At 36.0% G+C, this 20,039-nt stretch overlaps 1 protein-coding gene across 2 annotated transcripts in view; it reads left to right on the forward strand.

Annotated features, from left to right (window-relative positions):
* The window catches only part of slc4a1b (solute carrier family 4 member 1b (Diego blood group)), a 46,921-nt gene that overhangs the window by 24,496 nt on the left and 2,386 nt on the right, over positions 1-20,039 (forward strand). The window contains exons 10-15 of one of the 2 annotated variants that reach the window (XM_005156076.6): positions 1,978-2,126; positions 2,218-2,412; positions 11,209-11,457; positions 13,342-13,431; positions 13,642-13,808; positions 19,737-19,978. In XM_005156076.6, coding sequence (XP_005156133.1) covers positions 1,978-2,126; positions 2,218-2,412; positions 11,209-11,457; positions 13,342-13,431; positions 13,642-13,808; positions 19,737-19,978 — 1,092 coding nt within the window. 2 annotated transcript variants of the gene reach the window in all.

Below are 20,039 nucleotides of genomic sequence, written 5' to 3' on the forward strand. Positions count from 1 at the left end.
ATTCATGCTAGAATCGTGCTAGTAACATGCTAATTCATGCTAGAATCATGCTAATTCATGCTAAATTCATGCTAGTAACATGCTGATGCTAGTAACATGCTAATTCATGCTAACAACATGTTAAATCATGCTAGAATCATGCTAGTAACATGCTAATTCATGCTAGAATCATGCTAGTCACATGCTAATTCATGCTAGAATCGTGCTAGTAACATGCTAAATCATGCTAGAATCATGCTAACAACATGCTAATTCATGCTAATTAATGCTAAAATTATGCGTGTAACATGCTAATTCATGCTAGAATCGTGCTAGAATCGTTCTTACAACATGCTAATTCATGCTAGAATCATGCTAGTAACATGCTAAATCATGCTAGAATCATGCTAGTTACATGCTAATTCATGCTAGAATCATGCTAGTAACATGCTAAATCATGCTAGAATCATGCTAACAACATGCTAATTCATGCTAGAATCATGCTAGTAACATGCTAAATCATGCTAGAATCATGCTAACAACATGCTAATTCATGCTAATTAATGCTAAAATTATGCGTGTAACATGCTAATTCATGCTAGAATCGTGCTGGAATCGTTCTAACAACATGCTAATTCATGCTAGAATCGTGCTAACAACATGCTAGAATCGTGCTAACAACATGCTAATTCATGCTAGAATTGTGCTAGTAACATACTAATTCATGCTAGAATTGTGCTAGTAACATGCTAATTCATGCTAGAATCGTGCTAGTAACATGCTAATTCATGCTAGAAACGTGCTAGTAACATGCTAATTCATGCTAGAATTATGCTAGCAACATGCTAATTCAAGCTAGAATCATGCTAACAACATGCTAAATCATGCTAAAATCATGCTAACAACATGCTAATTCCCGCTAGAATCATGCTAACAACATGCTAATTCACGTTAGAATCATGCTAATACCATGCTAATATATCTATCTATCTATCTATCTATCTATCTATCTATCTATCTATCTATCTATCTATCTATCTATCTATCTATCTATCTATCAAGCTATCTATCTAGCTATATATCTATCTTTTCATACTTTTAAAAACTGTTTAAACTAAATAAACTATTACCGTCAGGCTTTCACAAGCCAGCCTCAAAGTTTGTTCTCAAACTTTAAGAATCTAGTTGTCCATTACTGTTGTAAAAGAAAGGTAAATGTTTAGTTTCATACATCTTACCTCAATATTTCAGTGTTAAAATTCACTTTCGGTATATGTGAATATTAATTATATTGCCTTCAAATGATTAATAAACAAAAAACTAATTCTAAAATTCAGAAGTTTAGGCTAAACTGCAACAAAATTAAAGCATCATTATTTTGAAGCTGCAATTTTACCCAATAATACCCAATATGCAGTAGTTAGATAAAAAACAGCAGTTTTTTAAGAAAAACCTGGTTTTGTTACCCATATGGAAATAATATTTACACTTTACAAATTCGATGATATATAATGTGGCAGAAATAAAGTTTTTATTTGACTCTTAGGTGATTAGCTGCAGATTTTCAGCCCATCATTGAGTCTATTTATTTAGTTGAGTGTAAATGTGTGCAATTTATATTTATTCAGCTTTTAAATTAATTTCAGTAATATTACTCACTAATATGAAAACGTTTATATACGATATATTGTAGATGTATTATATGAGAGACTTGCTTTGCTTACCAAATGAATGGATAAGGATTTGCATTGTAAACATTAAATAAAAGTAAAAAATTTGTTATTATTTATTTAACATAATAAGTTTTTAGTTACGATACACCCAAAAGTATTCCGAGTGAATCTGCAGATTTTTTTAAATAATTAGCAGAAATATAGCTAAAAATATCCACAGATTTTGTTTGGCCCTACTGAATTGTTACAGCAAAATGAACTTGAAACTGGAAAATCAGCAAAACTCATCTTATAAACTTTAGTTTAGCTCTTACTTTTCTCATAGCTGATAAGGTGGATAACATGATGGGAGTGTCGGAGCTGATGATCTCCACTTCACTTCTGGGCATTATCTTCTGTCTGATCGCTGCTCAACCTGTACTAGTTATCGGCTTTTCTGGGCCACTGCTGGTGTTTGAAGAGGCCTTTTTTAATGTGAGTATGTCTCTCTCTTTCTGACATGCGTACAGTGTCATTGCTGTTTACCGCACACACTATGCAAAAACCATGCTTTTCCTTGCTCTAGTTCTGTAAGTCTCAGGGCATTGAGTACATCGTAGGCCGAGTGTGGGTGGGCATTTGGCTGGTGGTCATCGTGGTGGGGATTGTTGCATTAGAAGGAAGCTTCCTGGTTCGCTTCATCTCCCGCTTCACTCAAGAGATCTTCTCCATCCTCATCTCCCTCATCTTCATCTATGAGACATTTGCCAAACTTTTAAAGGTACATGCTTTATTTGATTTGTTTAATTTATTTAGCAGTTTCAGCAAACGTCTCTTTATTTTTATCAGTCATCCTTGTGTTGATTTTATACATGGTCTGGTGCATGATAAAAGTTCATTGAATTTGAAAGCTGCCATAGAATGAAAACCTGAATATACCTATGGAGATGACAAATAAGGTTTCAGTAAAAGGCAATCACATATTCTGTATCTCAAGCACTATTATATTCTTGTTCTCATATAAATACAGTGAGTGTAAAATCCTGGTGGAAGACAGGCCAGTCTGAACAAAACACAGACTCTAACGATCCATGCGGCATCATTAATATGCATGCCCCAGACTGCATTTGATTGGCTAAATCATTTGTTGTGAGAGTGGTATTGCAATAATGCAAATTTTTGATAATTTTTGACAAATATTTTAGGTTTGTTCAAGCTTGTATTAAACATACTATGTATGTGGAACTCTTATTTTGAAAGTGAAGAGGCAGGGAGACTAAAAAGGAGCAGTTTTGTGAAGCAGGTAGACATGAGGGTTCGCAGTTCATCAAAATGCGGTATATACGGAATATTTACAGTGTATATATTATTATACACAGGGGCGGACTGGGACAAAAAATTTGCCCTGGCACTGTAGCCACACCAGGCCACATTACAACACCTACACAGCCCCACCCACAGACATGCACATTCACTACTTATATTGGTGTACAGATGGTGAAATAATATAAGCAGTACCATATGTAATAGATATTTAAACATTTAATGTATGAGACTGGAACAAAAACAACCCATTTATAACTCATTTATAGATACATTAATTTCATTCATTCCTTTTTTTTTGGGCTTAGTTCCTTTATTAATCTGGGGTTGCCACAGCAAAATGAACTGCCAACTTATTAAGCATATGTTTTAGGAAACACCCATACACACATACATTACGGACAATTTAGCTTACCCAATTCACCTATAGTGCATGTCTTTGGACTTGTGGGGGAAACTCACACCAACACGGGGAGAACATGCAAACTCCACACAGAAATGCCAACTGACCCAGCTAAGGCTCAAACCAGCAACCTTCTTGCTGTGAGGTGATAGCACTACCCACTGCGCCACTGTGTTGCCCCCTTTCGAGAATGTTTCAGTTCATTTTATGCATTTGGCAGCGTCTGATTTTAGAGCCATTTTTATGGCTTTCTCTGAGCTTTACGGCACTGCCTTTTCTTTTTTACGGTCCATCTCTGACAATTAGCTTGTGTCGCATTTACTTTTTGTTTAAATAAAAAATGGTCTGGCCCTTCTGTCCCTGTAGAGACAGGACAATCAACAGCAACTAGAACTGCGTCTTTATTAAGAGGAGACGAGCAGCGAATCCGGATCTCACCATTTCCAGATCAGAAAAGCTCTCGGATAAACAATGTTCCTTAGACACGTAAGTTATTGTTGTCACTCCCTGCGTGCAATGTAATCCACACGTGAGTCCAGCTGCGCTCTCATTAAGCGTGTCACGATCCTCCAAATCCTCGATTCGATTACATTTTCGATTCTAAAGGCACGATTCGATTCGATTTTCGATTATGAATAATTAATTATTGACCAATTAATTATTTGTAGCCTACCGTTTAAACTACCTGACCTGCATGGTCTTTGTTTTACCCATAAACAAATCATACAGTAAATGAATAAAGGCAAAATACACACATAATTACCACCTGTCAATCACTTTTTCTGCGGGGCGCGTGAATAGGCAGTGATCTGTGTCGTTATAATGGCGTCGGTAAAATAGACGCACAACCAACAGGAACCAGCCAACAATATCTGAGATGTTCGCTAAAATGACTAAGTACAAGTGAGTGAAAGATTGAAGCAGTCCTCTGACTGCCTGGACCTGCTGTCTCGAGCGCATGGCTGTGTCTGTGTGGTCACGTGATGTGCATTTTCAGAGGTAGTGAGGAAGGAGGGCTGCTCAGAAATGCTACACGCCACTGTGGATGTCAAATCGTTGTCGTTCTAAAATGCCATTTTAAAAACAAAGACAGTGTAAACAGGGCCTGAGTGTGTACTTTTCGCAAGCGCATTTGCAACGGGGGCGGGCGGAGGATCGCTATGCCGGTGTTGTCTATCGGACGAACCGTACATAATACGTACATAGCAGAGCTTGCAAAACTGTGTTTTTTTTGTCGACAACACGAACGTTGTCAACATAACTCACTGGAAATCCAAAATGCTTACACACCGACGACTTCATTGAAAGAGGAGAGGGTTTAAGTTTTGTCGACGGGTCTCCTGCTTCTGCAGTTTAACAAGCACTTCAACAAGCCTGTTTTTTTTCCGCTTGGCAAGCCAAGCTGACGTGACATGGGGGCGTGGCAGCATCAACGATTCTATTTTTTGATTCGATAATCGAAATTGAGCATACATTTCGATCGATTTCGATTAAAAAATCGAAATCGTGACACCCCTAGCTCTCATAGAGAGAAAATGAAAACAAAACCTTCACTGCAGCAAATTATAAAAGCAACACTGCAAGCTTGTTTTGCCAACACAATGTGGCATCTCACTGCCGTCTACACTGTAACATTAATTCAACTCGATTTAATTCAGTTCAATTGTTTATTGTCATGTGCACAGTAAAGAAACACATTTCCCTGTACAATGAAGTTCTTACTTTGCCGTTCACAGTAAAGGCATACACACAACATACACATCATACAAGACATACACCTAAATACACATATATACACAGAAGTGACTGAAGTATAATTATAAAATGTAAATATATAAATATCTATGAAAGTAAACAATATATATTACTGATTGTGGAGTAATAAAACAGATGTAAACAATGTATAGTGGTTCTTAAATTGTGCTTATTATGCAAAAAGTCCCTAGTGCAATTGGCTCATGTGCAAATAACAGTATATTGAATATTAATGAAGTTGCACAATAGAGCGCGCTAATTGGTTTGAACCGAGCCTTACTCTTGCATTAATGCAGCACACTCTGAGACGTAATACGGTACACACAGGTACAGACGTCCAGTCTACACGCTGGAATACACGCTAAAATCTCATGGCCGTGACGCAGCTTCAAAAATTGGTTTCAAACCGGAAGTACGAATTTGCTTGAAATAACGCAAAAACAACCAATTTTCACTTTTTTTGTGAAATATATGTGTCCTAATAGTGTTTTTAGCAGTGTGGGACACATATACGACTGTCAACAGCTCAAAAAATGTGTTTTGGTGTTTCGTGACCCTTTAAGGCATCTATTCCGTTGGTCAAAATTATTTCTGACAAATGAAGAATGAATATTTTGCATTCGTATATTTCAGAGTATATCATGCTGTGTTCGGGGAGAGGGGGTGGTATTCTGGCACTGGCAAAGAACAGAGCTCATTAAAGATGCAGTAGGTGATCTGCCAAAATGCTATCCGTTTAGCATAAGATCCTTGAAAACAGTCCCTCCCCTGCCATCCAAAGCCATGACATACGTCCCCCTCACTTTTAGAGACAGACCATTTAGAAACAGATGATTAATAATTATATAAACGTAAACTTTTGGATTTCATTCAGCTGCCCCCCCCCCCCCCCCCCCCATTTTTAAAAAGTCTGCTACGCCTCTGGTTAAACTGAATAAATCTACATTATTGATGCTGTAAAAAGACCTTATGAAACTGAAAATAGTCACATCAATCTTTTGCCTGAAGATTTCAGTTGCACTTCTGTGCATATAACCCATTTGAAAAAAAAAACACAATCTACATCAGCTTTGCATGACTAAAATAGGTTTAAAACATATTACCTTTCTAAAAGAAACACTTCAGCCATGATGTCGCCCTTCCTCCAGCATGCAAAAGTAACTCCATTATTGATTCAGGATTTTAAAAATTTGCTTCAGCATTTGATTTTAGCGCTCTCTCTCTGTGAAATATGTCAAAGTAATTTTAAATTAATTATTCAAATAAAGACAAGTTACAGAGTTAATACCAAGGTAGTGCATGACCTGGGGCCTAATGTATCAATGCTGCGTACGCACAAAAGCTTTGCGTACACCAGGTTTCACGCTTGTGTTTGGATTTACTAATTATGAAATGAATATGAGTGTGCATTGATCTACGCCAACTTCATGTCTGGCGTACACACATTTCTTGTGTGTGTGTTTGTTTTATTTCCATTGGAGACTCCTAGAGGCTATTATGTGAAATTGCATACTACAAAGTATTTTAAGCCGTGCAATGGCAGATGTATGGAACGGGATCATCCGCATGTCTAGCAGGTATATAAGGTTTCCAAACTATGCAGTTGACAAGCCAAACATTAAAGCGTAATTTGCAGTGATCGCCGGTTTTCCCAATGTAATCAGAGAGATCTACTGCACGCACATTGCTATAAAGGCGCCATCTAAAGATGATTTTGCATACGTGAATCATAAACATTTCCATTCAGTAAATGTGCAAATAAAATGTGATGCTCAAATGCGCTTAACATAATACACACTTTTATTAATGATTCCTACTTGTCTTCCTTACGATGAAGAGTCAAATCTGATATGTAGTTGAGGAAATAAGAAGAATGAGTTCATCAAACACTGGAGTCGAACCGGGTTCATGATCGATCGTGTCTAAGCATGTTGCCATGCGCTGTACGAGCTACGCCACCACTCACGCCGCTGTTTGCAACTCTCTTTAGTCATGTTGTCTCTGTCAATCAAACGGTGTTGGGCGAGAATCATTCTACTAGCTCATTCCAACGAGTTGTGCTATTTGCACTTAGCCTAAATAGACACTACAAAATGTTACACCTTTACATCGGACCATTTCTTTTTTCATTCACTCACAGTGTGATGTTCAGACCCCACTGCGTTAACTGCGTCAGCTAAACTCTCCCACTCTTTTTTTTTCTTTTGTTATTAATTCTGGAGGACAAACTTGCAATTAACACCGTTTTTCTCCGTTCTACCTCTGATAGGAGTACCTCCTAATCACATTCTGTGAAGTTTCTCTTCTTACTTACTTTTGCCATTGCTTTTTCATTTGGTTTTGCCAAAGTGGGGTCATTACCATATTTATTAGGGGGAGGAGGCAGGGAGGGGTTTTGCACTCGTGCACGTGCGCTCATTTTCACGTTAATTCGGATGTACAAAGAGAATATGTGGGGGATTCATACAGTGTTTCATACAGCTGAATTTTTTCACATCACATTTACAGCTTTGTGTGTTGGCAATGTTTTAGTATAAATGCAACGCAAGTCTTTGTACATGAAGCCCCTGGTAAATATCAACAACGACTAATGCATTAAGCAGCTGTAAGCAGCTGTTTTAGTCACTATAAATGTCTTTCTGAAACTGATTTTTATGATAAAAGCAGCCTTGAATTCAAATTCATGAAGAAATAGAAATCATGTTTGTTGCTCACTCACTGTTAGCTCTAAGCCTCTGGGCCCTATGCACTCTGTCATCCATTCTCCCCATCACCTTGTCGATCAAAAAGACTCCTGGTGAAGGGTCAAATGCACGGTTTTAGCCTTAGGCACTCACTGAAACAACCTGTAATTACCCAAAACATTTTAGAAAGAACATTGCAATGCCCATCACCCATGCAGACAGCCTGTAAAAAAACACCCCAAAAAATTTCCACTTCATTCATTCCAAATATCCAATTAAACACTCATACAGAAGGAAAAACACTCTCTTCATTGAAGAAGTAGTATATAAATTTCTGTCGCCTTTCGTCAGGTTATCATTAAAGCTTGCTGGCCTGATTCAGCATGTAGATTCGCCATCAGGCTTCAGTTAAAGAGAGCACTCTGATTGGTTATTTAGCAATAAATCAAAGTGTGAGAACAAAAACTTGACAAAGTAGTGATGTAGCAAGTAAACTATTCAAGTCAAATAAAACAAAGAAGCCGGCTGTAATTTCACGTTTTTACATTTGTCAAATATATGCAAACGATATGAGTTCTTAAATTATCAGACATATTTGGACGAGCGAATCTCATCATGTTTGCTGACAAGTACTGGGATACTAAATGCTGCTTTGTTTACTCTGTATGTGCATGTCTGAAGTTCAATTTCCTTTTATTGTATGAGAAAATAGATTTCTGCCACTCGCGAGTGTCAAAAGACAAATCCTCTCATGCAGGCGCAGAACGCACACCTTTGAATCAGTCAGCTGATGTCCGTTTGGTGTGTTCCAAGGCAGCTTTTTGGTCCAGACTAGACAAAACGCAAACCAATGCTAGTTGAGAACTCAGCTGTTTTTTTTCGGTGCAAGTTTTTAGCGTTGACTTGGTGAGCCCCAGCATTAAAAGGGTTGTTTTCAACCAGATTTCTTGCTCAAAATAATCTGCTGGATCCAATCCAATCAGGAATCAAAAGTGGCCATTCCATTGAAACTGCATTACTTTCATTTACTGAAGCCCTGTGGATTGCCAAAACAGGTTCCCAATCATCAAATCTTCTTCTAATGAACCTGTCTACTGCCTTTTGACACATTAGATGATGCATGGATTCTCCTATACACTCTCTCCTCAATGGCATTACTCAATAGTCTTAACTTAGTAGTCTTACCTCATGGGTAGATCTTCTTGGGTTGCGTGCAGAAAAGAGGTGTTCCTCAAGGATCAGTTCTCAGACCCCTTCTCTTTTCAGTTTACACCACATTGATGGGACCTGTTGTCCGATCACATGCTTTTTCTTATCACTGTTATGTTAATGACACACAGTGTCTACTTTCCATTTAAGTCTTGTGATCAAATAGTAGCTGCATGAATCTCACAATGCTTAGAAAATACCTTAGCATGGTTGAAAGATCATCACCTACAGCTTTATCTGGCAAAAACAGAGCTTCCCTGCAACTCCAGCTGTACAACATCATTTCACCATCCAGCTGGGATTTTCAACTATTATTCAGTCAGGAATCTTGGGGTGATCTTTGATGATTAGATGTCTTTCAAGGATGCCACTACGAACAAAGCACAGTCATGGAGGTTTGCACAACATCAGAAAGATCAGATACTTCATCGTTGATCATGCTGCACAAATTCTGCACATTTTCTAGGCTGGACTACTGTAACTGTCTTCTGGCTACACATCACATCTCCCCTCATCTCCATGTACTGGCTACCAGTCAAAGCTTGCATCAAGTTTTATTCATTGATGACAACTTACAAAAAAAGCCACCAGTTCTGCACAATCTTAGCCTCACTTGCCTCTTCAAGTCTACACAACCTCCATGATACCATCTCATGATGCAAGATTATCAGAGACTCTAAATCACTTTTCACTCACTGTTCCCACACAAACTACTCAGATTCGCTGGTAACATTCAAACTAAAGACTCATCTTTTCTGCAGGCACTTGACTTTAAAAGAAATCCCCTTTCTCTCTTATTTTTTCTAAACACAAGTAGGGCTTCTTGTGTGCATTGCCTCTATATAATGAGTAACTTAATGTCTTTCACAATTTATACGTCGCTTTGGATAAAGCACCTGCTAAATGTCTGAATGTAATGTTAATTTAGCAACCGTTTAAACAGTAGCAACAAACCAACAGTAGCATTGTGATAGTAAGTGCATGGCTTACTTTTTTTCCACCCATAAAATTCAGAATTGATTTTAAAATCCTTCTTTTCACATATAAAGCTTTGCACAATTCTGCACCGGTTCATGACAGTGAGCTTATTAGGCCATATATAGCTTGTAGACCATTAAGGTCCCATGATCAGTTTCTTTTGTCGATCCCTCGGTCTTGCTGCAAATCAAAAGGTGATCGAGCTTTCTGTGTTGATGCCCCAAGGCTCTGGAACAGCCTTCTGTTGAACATCAGGATTTCTTCATCCTTGAATACTTTTAAATCTAACTTAAAGGCTTATTTTTACTCCTCTGCCATTGAGTAACTCATACATGTAATTTCTTATCTGCATTTTAGTTTTACATATATACAGTTTAAGTCAGAATTATTAGCCCCCCTGAATTATTAGACCCAGTTTATTTTTTTTTTCCCAATATCTGTTTAACGGAGAGAAGATTTTTTTTTTTTTACATGTTTCTAAACATAAAAGTTATAATAACTCATCTCTAATAACTTATTTAATTTATCTTTGCCATGATGACAGTACATAATATTTTACTAGATGTTTTTCAAGGCGCTTTTATACAGCTTAAAGTGACATTTAAAGGCTTAAGGTTAATTAGGTTAATGCGATGGTTTGTTCTGTAGACTGTCGAAACAAAATTATCTTAAAGAGGCTAATAATTTTGTCCTTAAAATGGTGTTTAAAAAAATAAGAACTGCTTTTATTCTAGCTGAAATAACACAAATAAGACTTTCTCCAGAAGAAAAAATATTATCAGACATGCTGTGAAAATTTTCTTGCTCTGTTAAACATAATTTGGGAAATATTTAAAAAATCAAAAAATAAATAAATAAATCAAAGGTGGGCTAATAATTCTGACTTCACCTGTACATATATAATTAATTGTCTTACATTTTAATACAAGTTTTATTTGGTTTTATTAAATATTTTATTTCATTGTAAAGCACTTTGGATCAACTACGATTGTATAAAATTGTGCTCTATAAATAAAGTTTGCCTTGCCTTGCCTTTCTGATTTTTTTATTATTATTTAGAGCAGCTTATGTTAGCAAAAGCACTCTTTTTGTAATTGTAGCTATTGTAAATTTCTTGTTGTAGAATACTACAAATTTTAATTTGTCTTGTAAAATGCTATAGTATTTTACTGTATTTTATAGTACTATAAAATACCTTTCTCATTGTTTTTATGCTTCATTTCAGATTTTCAGAGAACATCCACTTACCCTGAATTATGAGCATTTAAACACTAGTGTTGAGGACCCCTGGCACTCTATTGTCAGCTATCAGAAAATCTTCGATAATGCTACAGGCAATGTGTCTGTCGTGAGGACTGTTGAACATCAAGCATATCCCAACACTGCCCTTCTGTCTATGTGTCTCATGTTCGGCTGTTTCTCCATTGCATACTACCTACGCATGTTCAAGAATGGAAAATTCCTGCCAGGAAAGGTAAACATGAAATATATCATCCAAATAAAAACTAATATGTAGCAAAATTACAATTGCTAAATTAAGGAAATAGGTTCTTAAATATTACAACCTAAAAGAGAAATTGACTGTTTAAAGCAGTCTTTGAGTCTCTTAAATTACAGTTCTTAATAAATGTTTACATTTTATTTTAACAAGATTGATTCTGACTTTCATTATTTAACTAGTGATCAAAACATTTCCATTATGTATGTGAAGAGCTTGAACAAAGCTTAAATCCAAGGTCTCCACTGACTTCCTATAGATTTTTAATCAAAGCCTGTAAACTGATACAGTACTTGTGTGAAAGACTTTTCATATAGATTTATCATCAGTTTATCATAGTTTTGAATGTTTGTTCTCAGTATGGTGCTGCAAATGTGTTAAAAAAAGAGCCAACTTTTAAGCAAGGAAAAAATAAGAACTTCACTGCCCAAACTAGGGCCCTCTGGGCCAAAATTGGCCAATGGTAAACTTTGATTTGGCCCTCCATACCATCTGAGAAGATAGGAAGAATGATGGGAAGGTTAAAGTCAATGCCTTCAACAGAGCTCATCATTTCTAATTTTAACGTAACCCTTTGTTTAATTGTTGAGATACGAAAAAGCTAATCAAAATCTAAAAAAAATGAATGTTGTGCAATAAATGGATTTTAAAAACTAAGGATCCTCACCGAGCAAATCAAGTGTATTCAATGTATACAGCATTATAAATGGAATTGTTTGTTTTTATTGTAAGTTCCTTATAAAATGTAATATATATATATATATATATATATATATATATATATATATATATATATATATATATATATATATATATATATATATATATATATATATATATATATATATATATATATATATATATAAACAGTTGAAGTCAGAATTATTAGCCCCCTTGAATTATTAGCTGCCATGTTAACTTTTTCCCCAATTTCAGTTTAACCAAGAGAAGATTTGTGTACACATTTCTAAACATAATAGTTTTAATAACTCATTTCTATTAATTTAATTATTTTATCTTTGCCAAGGTGACGGTACATACTATTTTACTAGATATTTTTCAAGACACTAGTATTCAGCTTAAAGTGACATTTAAAGGCTTAACTGGGTTGATTAGGTTAGCTATTCAGGTTAGGATAATTAGGCAAGTTATGGTATAAGGATGGTTTGTTCTGTAGACTATCAAGAAAAAAATCATAGCTTAAAGGGACTAATAATTTTGACCTTAAAATGGTTTTAAAAAAATGCAATCTGTCTTTATTCTAGCTAAAATAAAACAAATAAGACTTACTCCAGAAAAAAAAATATTATCAGACATACTGTGAAAAAAAGTGTGCTTTGTTAAACATAATTTGGGAAATATTTAAAAAATAAAGAAAATTTTAAAAGGGGGCTAATAATTCTGACTTCAACTGTATATATGAATAATAATACGATTAAAGTATTTTTTAAAGTAAATTCATTTTTAAATTTTAATAAATTACCATATAACAGTTTGGTTTATTTAACTTAGGTCCACCACCCTCAATCAAGTTTGGTTTTTGGCCCTTTATAAAAAAAAAGTTGCCCACCCCTGACCTTGAGGATATCTTGGTTGCAGTTCACTTAATGGCCACCAGTGTCTCTAATAAAAGAAAGGTTTCTAAATTTTACAGTACATATAGTATTCCTTTAATCATCAAATAACATGACAGAATTTTTTTAAGTAAGTTTCAAGTAAGTAAGTTTTAAGTAAGTTCAGAAATTGTATTTTTAAATGACTTATTGCAACACTATGCACCAAAACATATAGCATCATGAAAGTTGTAACACTTATTCAATGAGTAGACCTCATTAATTTAAAGATATGTTTGATGCATAGATTCGACGTTTGCTTGGTGACTTTGGAGTTCCCATTGCAATTTTCCTCATGGCTGCCATTGATATCAACATTGAGGATACATACACTCAGGTATGTCTGTAACTTAATATTTGTATTTGTATGTATTACATTTATTCACTTTAATTAAAACCTAAAAATGAAACATACATTAATTTTTTAGTTTTAAGCTTTTACTTTAGGTTAATTTAGGTTGCTGATTGGTTGCATTTATAGATGACACCAATTCAGATACAATTCTGTTACTGTCTTGACCTCTTTGACCTTTGACTTGTGTCACAGAAACTGGTGGTGCCTAAAGGTCTTCAGGTGTCCAACCCTAGCATGCGGGGCTGGTTAATCAACCCATTTGGTGAGCATAAGAGTTTCCCCGTGTGGATGATGTTCGCCTCTATTGTCCCAGCTATCTTGGTCTTCATCCTCATTTTCCTTGAGTCTCAGATCACCACGTGAGTGATGTTTTCTAGGGGAAAATGGTTTGGTAGAAATCCTCTTCCCCATTAACTCTCCTGCAGATTTTATTTTCTCAAAGAGAATGTGCCGCACACACTTTAAAAATAAAAATTATATATTATTTTAACATATTATTTGAATTGTTTTATATGCTCATTTATAACCAGAGGAATTACCCTAAATCAAAAAGGTTGGGTTTGAACATATTTAAAGGGCCATGAAACCCCCTCGTTTCAGCAGGGTGTTTTCACACCTCTACTTTGGAAAAAGTCAGAAAAGTGGGCGTGTCCAGCTCTGTTTAGGGGGGAGTGTCGGAGGAAGAAAAGTGGGATGGTGTGGGAGTGTCTATTTGGGCACGCGCGAGTTTCAGAGTCAAAATACACACACACACACACATACAGGAGAGTGATGGTGTTTAACCTACATGGACATCTGTAGTCGAATTATTTGCCAAATTATTAAATGGTGGACTTTAACTGCAGTTTGGCTCTTTCATTCAGGGAATTCATTCATGCCCCTCGCAATAAACGAGATATTTGATTGGAGGAACTGCTCTAAGCGTTTATTTTCATGCAATGTTTGATACCGCACGGCGAATGAGAGAAAAAAAAACTCCGCATTTCCCAGAAACTTAGATGCACACAACAGGTAGTGTCAGAAAGCCGTGTGTGTTATTCCGGTCACTAAATGCGGTAAAAACCCTACACGAGGTTAAAGTTTGGTTGTGGTGCTAATATGTTTACACTCTGTGCAATAGTTTGTTAGATACGAACAAACTGAATAAACAAAAGCACTGGTCGCTCACTTACCAAATCTGTAGAGACAGGACAATCACCAGCAACTAGAGCCGCGTCTTTATGAAGAGAAGACTACAAACGAATCCAGATCTCAGCGTTTGCAGATGAGAACAGCTCTCAGGTAAACAATAATCCTCCTTAGACACGTAAGTTATTGTTGTCGCGCGTCGCGTACACTGTTAATCCACACGTGATCCAGATAAGCTCTCACAGAGAGAAAATGAAAACGAAACTTAACTGCAGCAAACTATAAAAGCAACACTTCACGCTTGTTTTGCCAAAACAACGTGGCGTCTCTGTCCTGAAAACACGGTGAAAGTAATGAATATTAATGAAGTTGCACAATAGAGCGCGCTGATTGGTTTGAACCAAGCCTTACTCATGCATTAATGCATCACACTGTAAGACGCAATAAGACTCACTCTGGCACAGACGCCCAGTCTGCACGCTGGAATACAACGCTATTATGTCATGACCGTGACGCAGCTTCAAAAATTAGTTTCAAACCGTAAGTACGAATTTGCTTGAAATAACGCAAAAGCAACCAATTTACACTTTTTAGTGAAATATAGGTGTCTTAATAGTGTTTTTAGCAGTGTGGGACACATATACGACTGCCAACAGCTCAAAAAATGTGTTTTGGTGTTTCGTGACCCTTTAAACAGCCGAGAATTGCTCTCTTTCTCTCTCTCTCTCTCACACACACACACACAGTAACTTAATGTAACTTCAGTTGTCAAAATCTTTTCATGAATTGAGTAGATTTCTTATACAGATTTCTCAATATTTTCAACTGAAGTGGTAGAGAGGTTTATGTTAGTTAGAAAGATTGAATGAAATCAAATGAAAGTTTGCTCGTGAGTTGCTAAGTTATAATTATACGCATCAAATTGGGCAGACAGAAATGTATTCAGAGTTGCATTTTGTGGTTTTAATCTATAAGAAATCAAAGGCAGAAATTAATTTCAACTTGTGCATGAACAGATGATGGTTTGACGTTTATTGGCATCCTTTCAGTCCAATAAAATGCAATAAAATAGTAAGACTGCGGGAAGTGCTTAAAGTTGTGGCTACATTTATAAAGAACAATACCAAAGCTAAGTGTAATTATTTTAATAAATTATTATGTTGCAAGCATGGTGTGATGACCTACATGTCTAAGTATCATTCTGTCGGTTCGCTTTCTGTTAGTTCGCTTTATTTACAACAAAGATTAAAAAAAAAGAATATTAAAATTACCCAAATGATATTTACAAATATGTACAATACATGCGAAATGAAGTAAACAAATTAAAGGTGCAGTAGGTGATTGTCTTCAGAAGCATTTTTTGTTGTGCTGGTTGAAAGTCTCTTCACAGTCTAATAGTAATGATTACAGTAAATGATCTAAATGTGTTTATATGTATTTTTATATTTTGGGTAAGGCAAAAAAAAAAAATGTTCATCCAATTTAATATAGTCAGGCCGATATCTCTCATAATTCCAATAAGTAGCTCAAACTGTCTGTCAGCAAATGCAGATTTGAACAACTGCGCAGCCGTTTGTACGCAGCTCTGCGGACCACTGCATGTTCACGAGAGAGAGCATGTGCGCGTGATCGGTAAAAACATGCTGAATCGAAACTTTTTAAAAACCTGAATCAATATGGGACGTACCTTTGCACGCTGGAGAAAGGATGACACCATGTCTGAAGGATTTCGTTTAGATGGGTAATGTTCTGTTTTAAAACTGTTTTAGCTTCACGCAAAGCTGATGTAGCATTAGATGTTGTTATAAATGGGTTATATCTTCACAGAAGCGTTGTTCAGCTACTAAAATCTTTCGATGAAAGATTGATAAGACTAATTTCAGTTTCATAAGGGATCTTTTACAGCATCTATAATGTAGATTTTAATTAGTTTAACAACAAAACACAAGTAAATACCGCTATTCAGCCTAGTCTCTACCTATATCGTTTACCAATTCAAATATTTGCTCTGAAATAGCATGTCAGTTTGGCTTGTTCGCCGCCAGACAAGCACTCGTCGCTATTAACACATGAGAGAGGGTTCTTTTGCTGTGCTCGTGTTTCAGGAGGCGTGGCTCTAGACAACAGGGGAGGGACTGTGATTCAGAGATTAATGCTAAGCTGTTAGCACTGAGGAAGATCACCTACTGCACCTTTAATTGAATTACATTGTATTACATTTTTGCAAAACTCTTTACTTCTTTTTTTAATACACATAAGTCAAAGATACTTTATTCATTGAACTAAGATCACCGTTTCAATATAACACAATTAAGCATCAAATTGATTTCATTTAAAAATGCAACTCAAACATTACATTTGAAATAAATGTGTGTTTGTTTACTTAACTTGGATGTTATTATCAACTGATACAAGCACTCAGAATTACTCTTGATGCGTAGAAACTCACTGCAGTTACTACAGAAGGTGACCAACTGGACTATAGATTTCATCTTTATTCGTCCTTATTCTATATTTATAGTTTCTTTGTTCCATGAACCTCATTTACAGACAATGTTTTCATATTTGACATTACTGTACTGTAAATAAGAAAGCCCAATCACAGCAGACCAATGTCAGCCCTGGATTCACATTGATAGAAGGTTCTTTCCAAGATTTTTGACTAATGAAAACACCACTGTGATGTGGAGAAGAACCTGTGATTAAACCCACAGGACCAGATTGATGGAAACACAGATACCAAAATAGAAATCTGATATATAGAAGTATATGCAATTTACACATGTGACATAATAGTTCATATGAATTTTACATATTGTTACGCCCCGGCCAGTATAGGGTTGGTGGGAACAATGACAAGTGTAAATATATAACTTAAACAGTCAATGTAGGGTTTTCCCCTTCTCCTGTCCCAACTCACAATGATCACAACGTTTAAAGTAGTTTCAAGGTGTACTATTTCTTAGACAACAAAGATACAAGATGCATCTCTTCGGGAGGGAATCCAGGCCAAAATAATAAACAAAAGTCAGCTAACTTGCAGGGAAATAATTCTAACTTACCTGCTCAAATTAAAAGTACCCCAAATAAAATTACAGCAAACTTTCCTTTCTCCCTCACTGCCACAAACCAGGAAAAAACGTTATAAAGTAAATTGCGATTTCCAACCTACCTATATATACCTTATATATATATATATATACTTTATATATATATATATATATATATATATATATATATATATATATATATATATATATATATATATATATATATATAACAAATAATTAATATGTTCTATAACGTAATCACATATATACAATATGTCATACATATCAAAATATTGCCATTTTTTCAACTATTAGAATTACAAATATGTACATATATGTTACGTAAATATATGATCTATTATGTTAATTATTTTACCCCTACAGATATATTACCTATAATTTGTATAGGTGTCCATATGGCTGTATATGAACACACACACACACACACACACACATATATATATGTATACACATATGTATGATATGGTTGAAAAAATGTAAACAATGATTTTTGCACTATTTTGACAAATTATTGACTATTATGACATTTTGTTTACTGTATGTGAAATCCAATTGTAATTTGCTTATGTTGCCATATATCATGCCATATATCCGCTTTCATGAGCAAGTGCAGTGAGAAAAAATGACAGTAAACCTACATTATGATGGAATGAATAAAACTAGTTCAGTGTATCCACTGTCTGTACTGTTCCCTCTACACTTATGTATAAACCATAATGAAACCAGTATCATATATTTTAAACAACAATATTTAATGGCTGTTAAAGATTGTTTATTAAAAATGATAATAATAATAATAATAATAATAATTCGTTACATTTATATAGCGCTTTTCTGGGCACTCAAAGCGCTTTACACAATGGGGGGGGGGGGAATCTCCTCATCCACCACCAGTGTGCAGCATCCACCTGGATGACGCGACGGCAGCCATTTTGTGCCAGACCGCACACCACACACCAGCTGATTGGTGGAGAGGAGACAGAGTGATGATATGCCAATCATGATATGGGGAGGGTTAGGAGGCCATGATGGACAGAGGCCAGTGGGCAGATTTGGCCAGGATGCCGGGGTTAAACCCCTACTCTTTTTCAAAGGACATCCTGGGATTTTTAACGACCACAGAGAGTCGGGACCTCGGTTTAACGTCTCATCCGAAAGCAGCACTGAGCAGTATAGAGTCCCCGTCACTATACTGGGGCATTAGGACCCACACAGACCGCAGGTTGGGCGCCCCCTGCTGGCCTCACTAACACCACTTGTGCAATGATGTGCATCTTGTGAGCTGGTGATCTAAGGTTGTGTTCCTGTAGTATTTGTATGATAAAAGGATTATGTGAACCAATCCTGCAAATGCAAGAGTTCCTTAAGGTAATGAACGCAGCATGCAGAGTTTTGAACACCGAAGAGCATGTGTTAAAAATAGTGAATGTTTAGAGTTTTTGATGTCAGGGTTCTGACATTTGTGGCCAAACAATTATAAAAACTCTAATGATCTTTTATGGATCATTAGTGTCTGTGTTTTGTTCAGATTGGTCTATAATTGGATTTTACCCTCATCAATTTACATGAGAGTGAAGTGTTTGAGGCATTTCCATCGTATTATTCAGCTATATATATATCCAGATTTTCTTTCAGTTGGAACCTTTAAAAATGTTAAACTGTTCAGTGAAAAAGTTCTTTGGGAAAAACTAAATGTTACAGCGTTACTAAACACCCCTATTAGCAACACATTTACTGTTGTTCTGCAAAATTTCACACAAACAATTTACAGTTATTTTAATGCCCTGGAATTCATGCAGAGGCCAAATGACACTAATTTCAGTTCTGAAAATAAACCATGGCATTCATCAAAATGACATGGAAGTAAGGTCGTGTAATTTTACAAATGTGGCCACACCTTTAGACTGCAGCATGACAAACAATTTGACAAACAGTTCTGTGGAACAGAAAATAGGTGGTTATGTTAGTGGTACAAACAAAGTCAATTTAGAAATAAATGATTCCACCAAACCTTTCTGTAGATCTAAAGAAATCCTCATGCCAATTCATTTAAAAAATAATCTATTACTTGTATCTTGTGTTTTCAAGGCTAATTGTAAGTAAACCAGAGAGAAAAATGGTCAAGGGTTCTGGCTTCCACATGGATCTTCTCATCCTGGTGAGCATGGGGGGTCTGAGTGCCTTTTTTGGCATTCCTTGGTTGAGTGCCGCCACTGTACGATCTGTATCTCATGCCAACGCTCTGACGGTCATGAGTAAGGGCCCAAAACCTGAGATCGAGAAAGTTCTGGAACAGAGAGTCAGTGGTGTAGTGGTGGCTTTGCTTGTTGGTATGTTGACATATATCTAACATTCACCTTTTTCCTACTTCCTAAAGGCTCATCATTAACA

This window comes from Danio rerio, chromosome 12 (assembly GCF_049306965.1).
Source record: "Danio rerio strain Tuebingen ecotype United States chromosome 12, GRCz12tu, whole genome shotgun sequence".
Lineage (NCBI taxonomy): Eukaryota > Metazoa > Chordata > Actinopteri > Cypriniformes > Danionidae > Danio > Danio rerio.